Genomic DNA, 19,121 nt, shown 5'->3' on the forward strand with positions numbered 1-19,121 from the left:
GAGTTGCACATATCACCTAGAATGACTCGGTTGCGACTTAAGCAACAGTTGCAGTCTGCTATCTTAACTTTTTTACTGCAGCAGCAGTAGATTGCCCAATCAACATATCATGAGAAAGAGACTATGATCTCAGAAATGGGAATCTTCAGATCCGGAACTCAGAAAATCTAGTATCTAACACGGCCCATGGTACTATAATCAATAAATTTAGCATTACACGCCTCTCATGATACCAGACTATAATATGGAGCAAAAGGTATCACAAAATTAAACACTTACATGCCACAACTATGAAGATAAAGCATCACAATTTTTCATCAATAATTTCCATACTAGAAAGAGGTCGATAATGACATTTGAGGCCACCACAAACTAGAAGGATACCATCTTTGCCAAATGCCCGGGCTTTTATAAGTACGCGCCTGATATTTGAATCGAGAAGGGAAAATGGGTAGGTCCATTATACATAGAGTTTGAAACTTGTGTTGGCTGGCTCTCGAGAATTTCTGAGTTGTTTAAAAAAAAAAATACTATCAGAATCAAGGCATTGATAATTCTGAAGACAGATTTATCGTCATGTTCTATCACCTCATCCTCCTCATTTTTGTTCCTTGTGTCCTGGATATCTTCGTGCATGCTATACTACTTTATCACATGAAAGAAAAAGAGCAACATAGATATGTAACACAGTGATAATTACAGACAACACTAAGGCTGGCAGTTTATCTAATACTTTTACAGAATTTCATAATCCAACGATGTTAATAATGAGGTATATTAGCGAAATTCGTATGCTGGGTTGCTCATAGTACTTTGTGTCATTTAAGTACCTAAAAAAGAACTTGAGTGTAAATAAGATGAATTGGTAGAATTATACTGGTTGATAATAAAATCTTTAGGGATCATGTACAACACACAAGCACATGATCATAGTAAAACATGAGAAATTTACTAGAAAATCAGAATAACAGTAGAAAGCACATTAAAATTCCTAAAACAGTTCAAAATTCTCGTGTACTTTGAAATAGAGAAAGTATTCATCAATATTGATCAACACAACTTGAAGAGCGAAGATCACAATGGAGGTGGTATAGCAATTGAATAGTTGGAAAATCAACCTCGGATACTAAGGTTCAAATACAAGCAGAGGTGAAACTAGAGATCACTATTATACGATGACAACTACATCTCAGTCTCAAACAATAACTTGCATAATGATAAATGCAAAATCTCGGAATGTGGGTAATGTTCAAGCAGAACGGTATCATTGATCAACTATTGTGCAGTTTAACTGATTAGCAGACAGCTCCATAACTTCAAAATTTCAGGCCAAAGAAAAAGATTATGAAATTAGAAAACAAAAAGAAATACCTCATCAAACAGACTTGGGAACCATGTTTGCCGTGCATTTTCAGAAAAATCTACCATTTCTTTAATTTTTATCTGCTATGACTACAGCTTTCTTTAAGCAGTACTTCAATCTCTGTGCAAAAATCCATATGCAGCATCCTTTTAGCTGATTTTGATGAGTCGAGCTAGATTTCATCACCAAGCAGACTAACAGACAATTTTGCAAATAAAACTATGGACTGGAACCTTGTGCATTCCAACATCTAACATTGCTTTTCTCACAGCAGCAGCATGGTCCCACCTCTCTACCCCAACATAAATGCTTGAAAGTTGCACATATCGCCCAGAATGATTTGGTTGCGACTAAGCAATAGTTTTGATACTTCATTTCCTAACTCAATAGCTCCATGAAGTCTACAAGTACCCATTAAAGCACCCAATACAGCGGCATCAGTTTCAAAAGGCATCTTTTTTATGAAGTCGTAAGCCTCCTGTAGTAGCCCAGCTCTCCCTACGAGATCAACCACACAACCATAATATTCCATTTTAGGTAAAAGTCCAAATTCATGTAACAGTTTTTCAAACAATACCCAAATCGACGAGCTTGGCATGCACACAAGCTGATAGAACTGCCACGAAGGTAATCTCATTTGGTTGCACCCCCTTTGCTCTCGTCTTCTCATACATTGTTAATTGCCTGCTCCTCTCTACTGTTAAAGCTAGGGAAGAAATCATAGCATTCCAAGGGCAAACATTCTTGAAAACCATTGCAGCAAATACCCTCGAAGCATATACCAAACAACCATCTTCCCGTAAAATGCGATCAATGCGGTCATCATGAAAATGCTCAACTCATTCTTTACCATGTAAGCATGTACTTTCCTCCCTAGATATAACGCCACACCGACATTCAAAAACGTGCAAGAAGAAAGAATACTAACAAAAGTACCCTCATTCAGCTTCAATAAACCGCACTTTAGATCCTCGTGCACCATCATTTTCTCGAAAAAACTTAACAGCAAGTCAGCAACCTCAGAGCACCCGTTCTTCACTGCATTCCAACAGACTAAACATTGTCAGCACCTAAGATAATTGGGAAATAATTAATAAGCAGTCAAAAGACTTTTTTTTTTTTTTTGGAAAATGGTAATTGGTATTCTTCAGCATCTCCATAGATGCTGGGGACCTTCAAAAGAAAAACAACGAGAGAAATACTTACAGAGATCCTAATAATTCTACCAACTGTTCTGTTTCCTCTATATCTTTTTCTTTACACCAGAAATAAAAAGATACAATATAATTCCACTTAACCTTCTGAATGGAATTGGACCTATCTACAAAATTTCTACTTTTCTTTTCTTTCCACACTGTCCACCATATGCAGTGTGGGATTATCCTCCACCATGCCTTCTGACTCTTAGTCCCCCCTCTTCTAATCCAACAACTTAGCAGATCTGCAGTATGTTCAGGCATGGCCCACTTTGTTTCTGTAAGACTAAGAAAGATGGCCCAAATTTGTGTTGTGAAGCTGCAATGCAAAAATAAATGGTTGTTGGTCTCTTCTATTTTCCCACATAATGAACACCAAGATACTACAATCATTCCTTTTTTCTTCAGAACTTCATGTGTCAAGTAAGCCCTCCTAGCAACCAACCATGTAAAGCATTTTACTTTGGTTGGTGCTAAGTTTCTCCACAAGCTTTTGCGTTTGTTGTTTTGCTGGTTGCTTTCCATTTTGTAAGCCCTGCTAACAGTGAAAGCCCCATCTTCACTATGTTTCCATCTCAATGAGTCAGGTGCATTGTTGGTGCCAGGAAACAACCCTATTTCTTCTGGCAATTTGGCCACTCTCTCCACTTCCCAATCATTTAGTAGCCTCCTAAAAGATAAAAGAGAACTGAAAAACCTATCCGTATCCGATGATTATACCAGGCCAATAGATGCATGAAATGTGTTTGTACACAAATTAGCATTTAATCATGGTTTGACCAGGTATTCAACTTATATGAGTACGTCTGGATTCGACTGCAAAGTTCAGTTAATAAATTTCTCGTCTTTTTTCTGAATTATATCAAGTAATTTCAATAGCAAGATGAACATTATCCTGTTAACACTATCTTTGATATGCTAGATCACTGACCAATAGATTGAAAGTCAATTACAAGAGCTTGAGCTTCACTCAGTGAGCATTTCTTCAACTTATCCTCCAAATTTCTCTTCTTATGTAACAATGTAAACACACAGTTATATCATATATGGGATATTACCTGAAAGAGTTTTTCACCTTTCAATGACCAAACGGAACAGTAATATATCTATCTACCTATAAATCTGAGTACATCCTACACTCCCAGACCCCACTTGTGGGATTACACTGGGTACGTTGTCGTTGTTGCATGCATTTATATCTCTCTGTTATGAATTTTACAGAAATATACGAACCAAGTGACTATCCCCTACACCTATTTGACTGATAAACAGAAATTTTACATAACTTGAATTCCTAGACCTTTCATTCAATTCCCTAGCTGGTCCAATTACTTCCAATGTTAGTGGACTATAATTATATGATACACACTGGATATCCTCCCTATGATCACTAAATTATTTAGACTCGAGGACAAACAACAACAACATAACCAATGTAATTCCATGAAGTGGGGTCTCGGCAGGTCGAGTGTACTCAGATCTTAGCCCTACCCCAATGGCGGAGCCACAGCCTAGTAATTACAGATATAAATTACATATTGAACACCCTTAAAATATATGTTATATAAATTCGAACAACCTTGACAAATTTTCTAGCTCCGCTACTGCCCTACCTAGGAGGTAGAGAGGGTATTTCTGATAGACCCTCGGCTCGAAGAATCCTGGATATCCTCCCTCCGATCACTAAATTATTTATGTGACGACAAAAATAGTTTTGTTGTTGGCCTGTTATAGTAGGTAATATTTAGTTTGTTTAATGCAAAAAAAAAAAAAGTGACTTTACTGTTAATTATAGTGGACTCGACCCTATTTTTTTAACCCTACTTTTTAGATGTATTACAACAACAAGTGAGGTCCATGGAGGAGGGTAAGATGCGTGCAGATCTTACCCCTACCTTTGTGGGGTAGAGAGGTTGTTTCCAATAGACCCTCGATATTTAGAATCGAGGAAAAATAATTAATTTCATTGGCTAAGTTGAGGAATTCACGTCCAAAACATAGTCTTGGATTGATTTAGGGCAAAAAAAATCAGTTGCAACATCTTATTCCAAAATCCCTCCTAAACCCCACCAAACCAAAAAGTTCCAAACTTTGAAACTTTTGCCCCATAAAGTTCCAGACTTTTCAATTTCACATTCAATACTTCAAAAAATCTCATTATAAGTAAGGAATGAAGCACTGAAGAAGAAAAAAAAGTTTACCTTTAAGCTGCAAATTCTTGAATTTTATCCAAATGGGGTTTCTATACTATGCTTTTTTAAACTAAAAAAAAAAAATTAAAAAAAAAATCCCTTTTTGGTCCACTGATTTCATTGATGAAATTGGTTCAGTTAGGGCTCCACTATTCACTCGGGTTATGGGTAATCTGTTTATTATGATGTAATTTAAAATGCTGAATAGGTCCTTTGTCTTTTCTTTATGTGAACTTTGACCTTTGATATATCTAAGAATTGTAGTGGAGTAAATTTTAAGTACGGTTAAAGTCCAAATATGTCCTTAACCTTTGCAAAATTGTACACATTTTCCCTTCATTAAAAGGTTGGTGCAAAGATGCCCCTAACGTTTTTTTTTTTGTCATACATGCCCTTGAATTAACGGAAAATATTAGAGGGCATATTTGTTCAGTTTCGCAAACATTAGGGGCATATTTGAGCCTTTGAAATTCCTGAATATTAGGGCACAAATAGTTCTCAGATTTTTTTGTAGTGCTTTTTAAGCTAGCCAATAATTTATTACAACTGCATTTTAAAACTCTACACTTATCGTACAACCCCTCACTTTTCTCTCTTATTCTTTCACTTGTTTATGAAATGTCGGAAGCTTCGAGTTCTTCAAATAGTTGTGGAAGGGTTTGTGGATGTGGAGTTGTGGAAGGGTTTGTGGACGTGTAGTTACTTCACTCTATCTCACTTGTGGACTTCAAATCATTCTACTAAATTTCGGTTATGCGTGAAATTCACGAAAGAGCCAAACCACATTGAATGTTATATAAGAAACTATATAAATGCTTAAAATGTGATACTCTTTCTATTATTATTATTATCAAAATTTTGAGCATCGCGGGATATATTTTTTCATATGTCATAAGTCTAATATAAGTTATCTCCTTTTTTATGTTTACGTTTTATTGCGGTAATTGTTGCATCCATTATTGTGTAGATATTGGGACTGAGAAGACAAAAAATATCCAGAAAGAACAACAAATTGAAAAATAAAAATGGTATTATCATTAGTAAAAAAAATCTTTTGAAAAGGGAAGATGATGTTCTTGTTGTGAAAACAGTATTTAAAAGATGTTTGTAATTGCATCTGCTCTTTTAGTTGTATAATTTTGATGTAATACAATGGTGGATGGATTATAATTACAAATATTTTTTTATGTTTTGGAATGCAATGATATTTTGTGCCATAATATTCAAGAATTTCAAAGGCTCAAATATGCTCCTAACGTTTGCAAAACTGAACAAATATGTCCTCCAATATTTTCCGTTAACTCAAGGGCATGTATGGCAAAAAAAAAACGTTACGGGCATCTTTGCACCAACCTTTTAACGACGGACAAATGTGTAAAATTTCACAAAGGTTAGGGGCATATTTGAGCCTTTGCCGTTTTAAGTATTTTACTTAATTTTCTTCTAATGAGTAAACTTATATAGTAAAATCACTTATTTTGTTTTTATACATACATTTTTTCCCTACAAAGTAACTTTCACCGGAGAAATTATTTTATCGAAAAATTGATTTGGACGGCCCCAAGAAGTAAAAGAAATTTCTAAGAGAGCCAGCAAGCAGGTCAAGCTGACATAGGCGAGAGTTTAAACCCTTTTGAATTAAAGGGCCGGGTCAAAAGGATTGAAGTCAACCGAAATTGATCTCGAATTGGAGTTGGTAGACTTTCATTTATCGAAGTTGCGATCCAACATCGCCAAATGATCAATATGAATGGTGTTATATTCACCTGGAGTCTACCATAAATTTTAAATTGGGAAAGTGTTAGATAGAAATGCCTGCCTATTACTTCCTCTATGTCAAATTATCTGTCGTGCTTTTTAAAAATAATTGTCTCAAAGTATTTGTTATTTTAGAAGTTCAAGACAAAATTTATTATTCTTTTCCCATTTTACCCCGGGTAGTTATTGTTTTTGAAAACTACATATACCTTAATTATGGAGAGATGATAAATAGAGTAAATATTAAATGAAGAGAGATTATATTGTAAGATATAAATAAGTGTAAAATAGTCAAAATTGCTCTTAATTACCCCCTCTGTCGCAATTTATGTGATAAATTTTCCTTTTTAGTCTATAAAAAAATGATATATTTCTGCATTTAGAAATAATTTAACTTAAAAATTTACAATTTACCCTTAATGAAATGATTTACATCCACGCAATATTTATGACTTATTTTACACCAAAAGTTCAAAAGTTTTCCTCCTTTCTTAAACTCCACGCATACTTAAACTATATCACATAAATTGGGATAGAGAAAGTAGTAATTAAGGACCATTTCCATTTAGGAGTGCGTATATCAAAGGGCAATTTGCATGATTGTCCTTATTCGGGGGTGGTCTTTAAATTTTGTCCCTCAAATTGTGGGTCTTTAATTTTTACCCTTCACCTAAAATACCCCGGCTTAGTCAAAAAAAATCGCAAGGTAGAGTTCGCTATAAAATTAGGCCTATTCGGGTAATTCCAACAGAGTTTTTATTTTTTTCCTTAAGGCAAACCTAGAATTTTAAACAAATTTTGCTTTATGAGGCAGACATTTCGCGAAGTCTTACCTTGTGAAATTATTATTCTTTTGACTAAATGGGGGATCGAACCTAGAACCTCGGGGTACTTTCTGCTACTTTTTTAAGCGAAGAACAAAAATTACAGACTAGCAATTTGAGGGGCAAAAAATAAAATCAGTGCCTTTGAAGGACAATCCATGCAAAAAAAACGTATATCAAGGACCAAAAGTCAAGCCCAATATATTAAGGACCATTTTCTCATTTCTTAAACATTTGCCCAATATCTACGTAACCCACCCATTAACTTTGATCCACACCCGCAAAAAAATGGGTCTAAGTATGCTTCCTTTAAAATTAATTATCAAGGACCATCAAATTATATTGTTGCACAAGGCGAAAATGACGCCACTTTGAATAAAACACAAAGACCACTTAACAAAATCAATAGTACTTTTCTGCAAAATACGTTCTCTCTTCTCTTTTATCTCTCTACTTATTTTATTTATTTTTCTTGTTTATTTGAATGAAACACAGGGCCCCTTTTCTTGTTTCATTTCACCATAGATTTTGTGTTTGTTCTTTGCTTGATGCTTTTGTTTCGTATGAAATTTATAGTTAGGATTTTGAGTTTATGGGTTATCTTTGTATCGGGTCAGTGTTAAAATGGGTGGTTTGCAGAGGCAGAGTTACGATTTTGAATTTAGGATTTCTGTTTATAAATTAAATTATTTTGGCATATTAGAATTAAATGGTCAAAAACATATCTAAACTATCACTTTTCTGCGAGTTTCATACTCCAGTTAATAGTTGTTCCCTTTTCCTAGCTACCTAAACTATCGCTCGTCTATGTATTAAAACAGATCTCGAAGCTGTCCAGGTTAACTATCGGCTATTCCTTTTTCCTATCTGAACTATCAGGGAGGTGTATTTTAATATATAAATGGTAATAGAAAGGGAAAGTTTCGTGTATGTGTGTGTGGTGGTGAGGGGGTGTTAAGAGAACCGAAACAAAGACCTATGTTGTGACATCTTTGTCCCATAAGGTATCAAACAAAATGTATGTGATAGAACTTTGTGTTGTAGCTTTCATTTAAATATTAATTTCTATGCGTTCACTTAAGAATGTGAACTTTGGATTTTTTTTCAGCATTCATTTGAATTCGGCGCAATGACTTGAGAGATAAGAATAAATAGTCTTCGCATATTGTGCGACACATTGCATGTGATATGTAATTTACAACACTATATTTGACTGAAAATGACTATGTCACCTTCCTGGAATTGTTTACTCCAAAGCAACAACAGTAAACTTTCTTTGCTTTTTGCTATATATAACTCAATATTATTTAATAAAGGGATAGAGCAAAAATTTCTTGAAATCTTCTCTACTAAGTGCTTAGTTTTGATATTTAGAGTACAAAAATGGTTTATCAAAAATTTGGATTGTTTTGCTATATATAACCTTTCTCTATCAACTTGTTTTCTCTTCATCCTTGCCTCATTTGTTTCCCAAAGATCAAGTTCATACTTTGCTACAATTCAAGCACATGTTTACCATAAATCCCAACAACAACAACATACCCAGTAAAATCCACCAAGTGAGATCCGGGGAGGTTAGAGTATACGCAGACCTTACTCCTAACTTTTGACTGGTAAGGAGGCTGTTTGCGATAGACCTCCGACTCAAAGAAAGATGAAACGGTATCAGTAACAATAAGCAGTAATAATAAGCAGTAATAACTCAAGATAATAGGACGACATAGTAAAAAAGAACAAGCAATCCAAAGTAGTATAACAAGACAGGGCAAGCTACTATTAAACACAAGGGCCTACAAGTGTAATACTACAACAACCAGTTTGCAAGGATAAGCAGAAAAACACTTAACTACTAACTAACCCTGTACCCTAATACGTGACCTCCATAATCTCCTATCTAAGATCATGTTTACCATAAATCCAATGGTTCTAAATATTGTGATTTTTCTCATCCAAAAATAGTTACGTGGAATAAAAGCACAAATTACTGCACATGGAATAAAGTTAACTGTGACGAGACTACATGCCAAGTGATTGAGCTTGATCTTAGTTGCAGTGGACTTCAAGGCAAGTTTCATTCCAATAATAGCCTCTTCTGACTCTCCAATCTCAAACGACTTGATTTGTCAAGTTATAACATTTCCGGGTCATTCATTTTGCCTAAATTTGGAGAGTTTTCTATTTTGATGCACCTTGATTTGTCGAATTCAGGTTTTTCTGGTCTAATCCCTTTTGAAATCTCTCGTCTTTCAAAATTATACGTTTTTGAAAGCTGTAATTTTTCCCCATATGAGCTTAGAATTGAACCTCACAATTTTGAACTGCTCCTTAAGAATTTGACCCAGTTAAGAGAGCTTGACCTTACCTTTGTGAACGTCTCTTCCACCATTCCTCTAAATTTCTCTTCTTATTTAACAACTCTACACCTTCAATACACACAGTTATTTGGTACATTGCCCGAAAGAGTTTTCCAACTTGAAACTTCTTGCTTTATCAAATAATACCAAGCTCACTGTTGGGTTTCCAATGATCAAATGGAATAGCAGTGCATCTCTCATGGAGTTATATCTTAGTGGTGTGAATTTTACTAGTGAGATACCTAAATCATTTAGATATTTAACTTCATTGTAAACATTGTACATGAGTTCTTCAAATCTCTCATGGCCCATTCCTAAACCTATGTGGAATGTCACCAGCGTAACAAGCTTATATCTTGGGAAAAACAACTTGAATAACAAAATTGAGTGCTTATCAAAGCTGGTCCAACTAGAGCAGCTAGATTTTCATCCAAGTCCCTAACTGGTCTAATACCTTCTTATATATTCTCCCTGCTATCTCTAAAAGAGTTAGATTTGAGCGATAACAATTTCAATGGAAAAATTCCAGAGTTTAATTCCAAAACATTATTTTCTGTTATTCTAAAACAAAATTAGCTGGAAGGTCTTATTCCAAAGTGTCACGCCCCGAACCTGGGCCTGGACGTAACACGGCACCCGGTGCCTAACTGCATGTGACCGAGCGAACCAACTGGCTGGCTGAATCAACATGTGATACCAAAACATAACTGACTTATAAAATAAAACTAACACATGCTGAATAACTGAAAGTCTGACTGAAATATCATAATGCGGAAATACTTAGACAATCTGAAGATATCTGTAAGTAGCCAACATGGCTAAACCAAAACAACTGAGGATAACTGTCAACAAGACTATCATAACAAATATGTGACTGTCTGAACTGTATCTATGAAGCATCTAAGAATACCGAATAATGTAACTGTCTAAAAACTGAAATAACTGGATAGCTGATAACGCCCCGAAGGAATTTGGGGCTTACCAGTAGTTGATACGTGCACTCCTAAATAGCTGAGTCGTCAACCTGTATATCATCGCCTGCATCGCGAGATGCAGGCCCCCAAGCAATAAAAAAGGGACATCAGCACATTTGAATTGTACCGATATGTAAAGCAACTGAAGCAATAAAGTCCTAAAACTGAAACTGAAACTAATAACTGAAATAGAAGGAAGTAGAGATATGAATACTCCCTGCTTTGTGTCTGAATCTATATTATCTGTGTTTGTATATGTGGGGCCTTGGCCCAATAATAAATGCACACTATGGCCTCGGCCTAGCAGTGCATCAGTCAATGGCCTCGGTCATGTATACATATACACAAGACTGTACCCTTAGGCAAAATCACATATGTTTAACTATGGTTAATTAATAAGGACTGAGACTATAATAACAATGAACAATGCTGAACTGAAATAGACATGATGGATTGAATGAAAAACACTAACTGTTTTTTATCATACTGAATTTCTAGACTGAGACTCATGTGGTAACAATACATAAGTCTATAAAGATTACGTACTGAGTTCATGATATTCAAATGGACAATCATGAACGAATTATCTAACTGCAACCCTAGAAGATAACAGTTCTACAACATATCATGAAACTAGGGCTAAACTGTATTTTGAGTCAAATTACTGACAAGTATGAAGAATAAGCCGTAAGGAGAATTATGAACATTCCCTAACGTAGATAGTTAGTCTCACATACCTTAATTCTAGCCTTTGAGTGTAATACAATGTTCGTCAATATTTTCAACTTTGATCTATATCAATACACGTCAAAGGGATTCTATATTAGCAATAATATCGATGCTTTGGTCATCCAAGCATTTTATAAAACTCTTGGTGGGCATAAAGCTCCACAATCTCCATTAATGGTGTTTTCCTCACCCAATTCCCATTCTATTACTTCGAGGTGATTCTACAATCTCAATTAGGTGTAATTAACATCATTTTCCATCACCCATATGATTATAACAATACCAAGTCAACAACCCAAAACCCTACTATAGTTCGCGTAATTCTCTTTACTAAACTCATTTACTATTCCCCCAAGAACTCATCAATTCACTATTATGAATGATTAGAGTGCAGAAGCATTACGTTTTCGATGTTCAATTCTCTTGAATTCGAGTTCAAGGGTTTCCACGCACAACAATAATGTTCCACTCACAATTTTATCGATTAGAAGGGTTTACTCAAGTTAGAAAGGGATTAGGGACTTGAATTCAACCTAGAATTATGATAAAACTTACCTTGAGGGTTCTTGAGGCTTGGAACTTGTTCCCTCTTATTTTAGGGTGATTTTTCGTGACTGTTAGGGAAATAAACCCCAAACATAAATATAACTTAAAACGCGAAATCTCGACTTTTGACCTGAAACCCGACCTTATACGCGATGGGCCAGCGACGAACATACAGTGCACAACCCTCTGCAGGTCAGTATTCATAGAGGGTGTTTTCGTGCGATCAACCCGCGACGCGGGGCCATCGCACGCGCCCTCACAAGCGACCTGTGTTGGCTCTGCACAATATTCGGTAAAATGGGCATAACTTCTTGTACATAGCTCTATTCAGGATCCATAATATACCATTGGAAAGATATTTCAAAGGGCTACAACTTTCATGTTTTAAATTTCCTCAAATTATCAATGGATTTGCACGAAATTGGACTGGAAGGCAGACGTATCGAAAACTTCGCTGATTTTATCGAATCTGAGCACCCCTCTCTTAGCCATTTTGAGACGATCATATCTCTTTGATCCGGACCCCGATTGGCCTGATACTTATATGCCTGGAAAGGTATTTCTACATACTACAACTTTTATTAAGGGTACTTTCCCAAATTCCTAACTAATAAAGGGTTTATGGTTTCCCAAAGTAGGCATGTCCACCATTTTCGGAAAACGTTCAAACCTTCGGTTTTTCCACTAGAACTCTAACGATACGGGGTGTTACACAAAGTCTCTCCTAAACTAGTAGAGACTAGAATTTCTTCTCCTTTCTTAGAATAAACTCAGTGGACAAATTGATTCAACTATCTGCAATCTGAAAACAGTGGAAGTGCTAGATTTGGGAAGTAATAATTTGGAGGTCTCAATCCCGCAATGTTTGGGTGAGATGAGTGAACTTTGGGCTTTGGATTTAAGCAACAATAATCTAAGTGGGACAACTAATACAGCTTTTAGAATTGGAAACCAACTCAACACGATTTAATTGGATGGGAATAAGTTACAGGGGAAACTCCCACCATCTTTGTTCAATTGCAAATATTTGGAACTCCTTGATTTAGGTAACAGTGAGTTGATTGACACATTTCCAAATTGGTTGGAAGCCCTACCTCATTTGCAGATTCTAAGCTTGAGATCAAATAGGTTACTTGGCTCCATTCACGCTTCAAGGAATGAAAAATTATTTGCTCATCTTCGAGTCATAGATCTCTCTTCCAATGGATATAGCGGGAATTTACCCGTGAAACTTTTTGAGAATTTTGAAGCTTTGAAATTAGTTTATGAGAAAAACGGAACCCCAAGATATGTAGCAGATAGAAATCTTTACTACAAGTATTCTTTGATGTTTTTTATTACACAAGGGGATTGCATCTTGAATTTGTTCGAGTTTCGACCTCAAACAAAATTATCGATCTCTCAAGGAATAGATTTGAAGGTCATATTCCAAGCATTTTGGAGATCTCATTGGGCTTTGTACGTTGAACTTATCTCATAATGGCTTGGAAGGTGTTATACCAACATCACTGCAATATTTATCTGTACTTGAATCGTTGGATCTTTCATTCAACAAAATTGGTGGAGATATTCCGTAACAACTTGCGTCTCTTATATCGCTTGAAGTCTTATATCTCTCTCACAATCATCTTGTTGGATGAATCCCCAAAGGAAAACAATTTGATACATTTGAGAACAGTTCATACCAAGGGAATGATGGGCTACGTGGATTTCCACTCTCAAAAGATTGTGGTGGTGATGATGGGGTACCACAAAGGACAACTCCAGTTGAGCTAGACCAAGGAGAAGAAGAAGATTCAGCATTGATCAGTTGGCACACGTTTCTCATGGGTTACAATTGTGGTCTAATTGTTGTACTGTGTGTAATATACATGATGCTGGCAACCCAAAATCCGGCGTGGTTTTCAAGGATGGTTGAAGAATTGGAACACAAAATTATTACTAGAATGAAAAAACACAAGAAAAGATATTAGAGTGTAAAATCCAGGTCTTCAACTCAATCTTTATCTTTTAGGAGATTGCTACCTCCTTCATCCTTAAAGCTCTTAATCTTAGTTCTTTTTTTTTTGTTGAAAATTGCAGGATTCAAGTCTAATATGTTGCTGGTGATGCATATAAAGGCTATTGTATTACTTTCCTAGTTTGTGATGTTTCGTGAAGTATTCATTACCCTATGCATAAAGACATGAGTTTTCGTATACTAATAGTTTGTTACATATTCAGCATAATTATTAGTTAGCTAATTGGATTCGACCGCAAAGTTTAGTTAATAAATTTATGAATTTATCTTATCTATTAAGTATGTCCTTGATGATATGATTCATTGTCTAAAGTATTCTTATGGTGTTAACTCAATGGATAAAGATTACTCTAAAGTTCAAGCATTTAACTTCTAAACGTGAAAACATTTGAGCATTTAACCCACAATCTTGAGGCAATCGAGAAAGTAGCTCAAGACTGATAAATCTCTATGCATAGGAATGTTCAAGTTTTCTTGAATTACACTTGGGGCTAAGTTTCAATGCAAGGCATTGATACGCTGGATCAAATTCCAAAGAAAAAATATGTTCTAGTATCGTTCAAAACTCAACTCTGGCGGAAATCAAAAAGAGAAAAAAATCATATCGTGATGATTAATACTTCTATTACTAAATAATTATTACTCCATGTGAGTCAAAAATTGCACTTGGCTATATTTTGCTAATTTTCCCTGTAAAAAGAATCGAAGATTTGTCCCTCTATTTTTTGTATTTTCCAATTTCTTAATAAATTTCAAATGGTTCTTTTAGAAAAACATCAAATATGCTCTTTTTGGTCGGCCACTTTCACTTGATCATGAAACAAATGCAAAACTAATAACTCCATTTCTTCTTTTGTTCAACGTGTCCTGCTTTTTGAATATTTCTGCTAGTTCAATGCACTTGAGTTCAGGTTTGCATCAAGCAAAGTTAATTTATAATGTTCACACCACTAATCGATTCTCAAGGATGGATTTATAGCATTCGTTATGGGTTTATGTGAACTCAGTAGCTTTTACCCGAACCATGTATATATATTAAAAAATTTAATATCTGGAAAGATTTAATTATAAATCTAATGATTTATATATTATTAACTTGATATCATTGTAGGAACTCATAAACATAAAAATTATGGATCTCCCGATTGTCTCAAAAGTAAAATGATACGAGAATAGAAGACGTGGAAAAGGACATCAAGGAAAAATTATTGTTGGAAAAGGATCAAGAGATGTAAAATAAGTTGAGAATAAAATGATCATGGTTCACGTACAATAATGAAATATACGATTAACCAATCTTTATCAAATTTGAAAAAGAGTCGGAAGAAATGGTTCAAGCCTCTTATTTTGATTTCTCGAATGGAGAGATCTATGAATCGGGATAAATTGTCCAAGGAGAGAATGAGTGAAAAGAACAGCAAAGGGGTGAATTATTGGAACAAGTACCAATCATCATTTTTTCCTTTTTTTTTTTAGCGAAAATTGCTCCACAACAACACGAACGTCGGTGCCAATCTAGTATCACTACTAAAAAGACAGTTAGTCGATAGCTGAAGCAAAACTTTGTCATAGCTCTACGACTAGTCACTAATGTAACAAATGGAAAATAATTGGCTAACATCATAAGCATATGTGCTGATTCTTCAACCAATCCACTTAAAGCACACAAACTCAAGCTGCTATTTAAATTTGCAGTACAGAACTGAACTTAAGATGACTAGTATTAATGGTACTAATCGTCATGCTCTCACCAATATCAACAACCTTGACTGCTTGATCATCAACACAATCTTCATCCGTACCTTCAACAGATGGATTCTTCCCGATATGAATTTGTGAGGAGCTCATCACCAAAGAGAAAATTCTGATAAACCAATATGTTTGCGCAGATAATTTTTCTCCCCCCCCCCCCCCCCCCCCAAGAACTTGCTTAACAACAACGCAGTAAAGTGCACCCGCTTTTATCCAGTTATCTAACAACTTCTTATTATTAGGATGTTGAGCAGGACCAACAATTGTACAATTTTTGTGCAAAATTAACTGCTTCGATTCACCCATCTGTCTTAATTTATTGATAAGAGATCTGAGCTGTGAGAAATTAACCCGTTTGGCCATGAGAATTTTTCACTTTTTTCGGAAAATATTATCACGCTATTTGGAAATCAACGTTTGGCCATGAAAATTCCAAATACAACTTCAGAATTTGAAAAACACCTAAAACCTTATTTTCACTTTTTTCACTTCACTACGTTCAAACAACCAAATATTCCTTGCAAAAACTATAACCAAACACAACTCCATCTTCAACTCCAACTTCGAAATTCCAAAAAAGTTGAAAAATATTTGGTTTTCATGGCCAAGCGCCTACTAAAATTTCGTCGAGTGATAAGGCCTACATTTGCATAATCCATCACTGCATCAAAAGGACCATGCATGCTTCTGAATTCACTCTTGAAATTGCACAAAATTAGTCTTAATAACTTCTCTTTTCACAAGCCAATTTTGTTAAGAAATTAGCAAACTTCTCTGTTTATGAAGTTCAATAGTCCAACTCAGTCCAACCCTTCAAATTTTTTGGGCATTTGAAATGCTAGTACATATCATAAAGTAGAAGGGAAATATAAGTAATGTCACTTCTATGGTGACAAGTAGTTTTTGGCATAAATCTTTTGGACAAGATCCGACACAATCATCCATCTATTCACATATGGGAAAAAAATAGAAGAAAAATTGATATTCAGGATAAAACAAAAATATTGGTACTAGTAATTATATAGAATGGAAAAATACAAATCATTTAAATGTATGCACTTGCTTCCCCAGATATAACGCCACACTGACATCCAAAAACGTGAAATAAGAAAGAATAATAACAAATGTAGCTTTGTTCGGCTTCAATATAATAAACCGTGCTTCACATCCTCATGTACCATCATTTTCTCGAAAAACTTAACAACAAGCTCAGAGCACCCGCTCTTCATGTACCCATGAATCATACCAGTCCATGAATAAACATCTATAACTGATATGATCCTAAGAAGATCATGATCGATTATGAGAGCTAAAATCCATGTTAGAGCTTTGGAAGCACATTTCCATGTCACACGCCCTTTGATGATGAAGATAGGTCCTTTGGAGGCCATGGAAGGACAATCCACAAGGGCATACATGGTGTGGATGATTTCTTGGAAGAGACATGAAGATGAGGGCCCAATGTTAGAAGCCACAAAAGTGGCTAAGAGTGCAATCGGACAGGTGAAGGCCCAATGTTGGGTTATTTCCGCAAAGGCCACTTTTGGACCTTTGTTATAATAGGAATAGCCTTTAAAAGCCATATGTGGCTAGAAGTTAAATAATTGTGGTATGGATGTAAAGGAAAAACTATATAAGTTTGCCTTAGCCTATTTTCATTCCTTAGTTGTTGATTGTTGAAAAAACTCATTGAAAGTAGTTTTCTCCTTGTATGGAGTTAGGTTAAGCTAGGATTAGCTAGTTTAGGTATTATGGTGGATTTTCTTAACTCTTATCTTGATCTCTCTTAGATAATCTAGGATTAGGTTTACATGTATGAGTTAAATCTCTTCTCACTTGGATTAATTTATCTTTTGGTTGTTGTATTAGTCACAATTTGAGTGAATGGATCCTTTCTTTCTTCTATTCTCATCTATTGATTTCTTGCTATCTTTAATTTCCGCATTTGTGGTTTGATTTGGTGTTTTTCTCAAGTCGAATCTTATCAATAATGCATATGAGAAAACATCAAGAACCCCAAACCCATATCCCCATTTCCCCCACAAGTATCAAATATAGTATTATACGATACGACACACGGTTCAGGCATTTCATCAAACACCTTGCGTTCGCTCTCCAATACAGCCTAATAAAAGACGTATACATATACGGGTCACTCAAGACCCCTCTTCTCATGACTTGAGAGTGAATCCCTTATGTTTGAGGTAGCTTCAAAATAGTCTCTTAAGTATGAACTTAACAGTTTTTGTCCCTAAGGTTTGCCAAAAGTTAGCACTTCTAGTCTCCGTCAAATATTTACTGAACTTTGTCTATTGGATTAAGCAGGAACTATGAAAATAGGAAATTAGCAGAATTTCACATTTAGAGGTAGAATTTTTATAGTTTCTACAGTTTAATCTATAAGTTCGTTAAATATTTTACAGAAACTAAAAGTATTAACTTTTGGCAAACTTAAAGTACCAAAATTGTTAAATCCATATTTAAGGGACTATTGTAAACCTACCCTCAAACATAAGGAACCTCTTCTGAAGACTTGATAATGAAGGTTCTTGCCTATATATGAAGCCAAACGGGGCGGGAAATACATGACAACTTTGCTAAGGGAAAGGAAAGTATGGCTATTAAGTTGACCTTGATGGAAGAGCATTTGGGTGAAAAGGATAAGAGTTGTTTGAGGCTGAGAAATATTGAGGTAAGCTCTGATGAGAGTCTTGTAAAGAAGTGTGTTGATCCATTGAGAGGTAAAGAGAAGAGGGCCACTGGTTGTGAGAAGTGAATGTATTTGTTTAATTTGGTTTGACTGTTTGATGAAATGCTCCAGAAGTTGAAGCATATGTTCAGGTTTTTCCGGCTTCGGCATTCTAACTTACTATAAGCAGTGGCGGAGCTAGGATTTGTTGGCAAATCTGTGTTCAGAAAACTAGAAATCAAAAATTGGAAAAATGATTAAATGCAGAAAGCCAGAAACTGGAAAATATCTGAGACCACAGAATTCACTGTGTGTCCTTAAAGAATTTAATCCCCTCATTGTACCACAGGTTAAGGATTACTTCCTTCTAGGATAAAACGGATATACATATTGATGGCGTTACAGTACCTCAAACCCCACCATCTTCGACAGACGCAAATTTGGCAACAAATCACACAAAAACTCGATATTTTGTTCTCACCCAAGCACTTAAGGGTCTTTAAAGCCCAACAAGATTTTCATTAGGGGTGTCAAAAAAGTACAAGCAGGGTCACACTCATGATCTTAAGGAATTTCACAACCCCTTAACCATTGCGTTGAAGCTTTAGCTTGTGTCAAGAGGTGTACAATGGTATATATACTTCTAAACAAAAATTTGGCCTATCTACACAATGTAATTTTTCGGCGAAAGGGTGTCGCTTGATACCCCTCCGGCAAGGGTAGC

General features: G+C 35.4%; 1 protein-coding gene and 2 pseudogenes across 1 annotated transcript; 1 reads left to right on the forward strand and 2 right to left on the reverse strand.

Moving 5' to 3' along the window:
* Positions 1 to 519: 519 nt before the first annotated feature.
* Positions 520 to 18,568, reverse strand: LOC132625174 (putative pentatricopeptide repeat-containing protein At1g10330; annotated as a pseudogene).
* Positions 2,262 to 4,919, reverse strand: LOC132625182 (uncharacterized). Its single transcript, XM_060340004.1, has 3 exons — positions 4,761 to 4,919; positions 2,570 to 3,229; positions 2,262 to 2,401 (listed from the first exon to the last, which is right to left on the reverse strand). Exons 2-3 carry the CDS (start codon positions 3,082 to 3,084, stop codon positions 2,383 to 2,385), a joined length of 534 nt encoding a protein of 177 aa, XP_060195987.1. The 5' UTR covers positions 3,085 to 3,229; positions 4,761 to 4,919; the 3' UTR covers positions 2,262 to 2,382.
* Positions 12,089 to 14,077, forward strand: LOC132629181 (receptor-like protein 9DC1; annotated as a pseudogene).
* Positions 18,569 to 19,121: the final 553 nt, after the last annotated feature.

Source organism: Lycium barbarum, chromosome 2, assembly GCF_019175385.1.
Source record: "Lycium barbarum isolate Lr01 chromosome 2, ASM1917538v2, whole genome shotgun sequence".
Taxonomy (NCBI): domain Eukaryota; kingdom Viridiplantae; phylum Streptophyta; class Magnoliopsida; order Solanales; family Solanaceae; genus Lycium; species Lycium barbarum.

Coding starts and splice junctions, on each gene's coding strand:
- LOC132625182 (XM_060340004.1), bottom strand. CDS start 3,084: ATGGAAAGCAACCAGCAAAACAACAAACGCAAAAGCTTGTGGAGAAAC.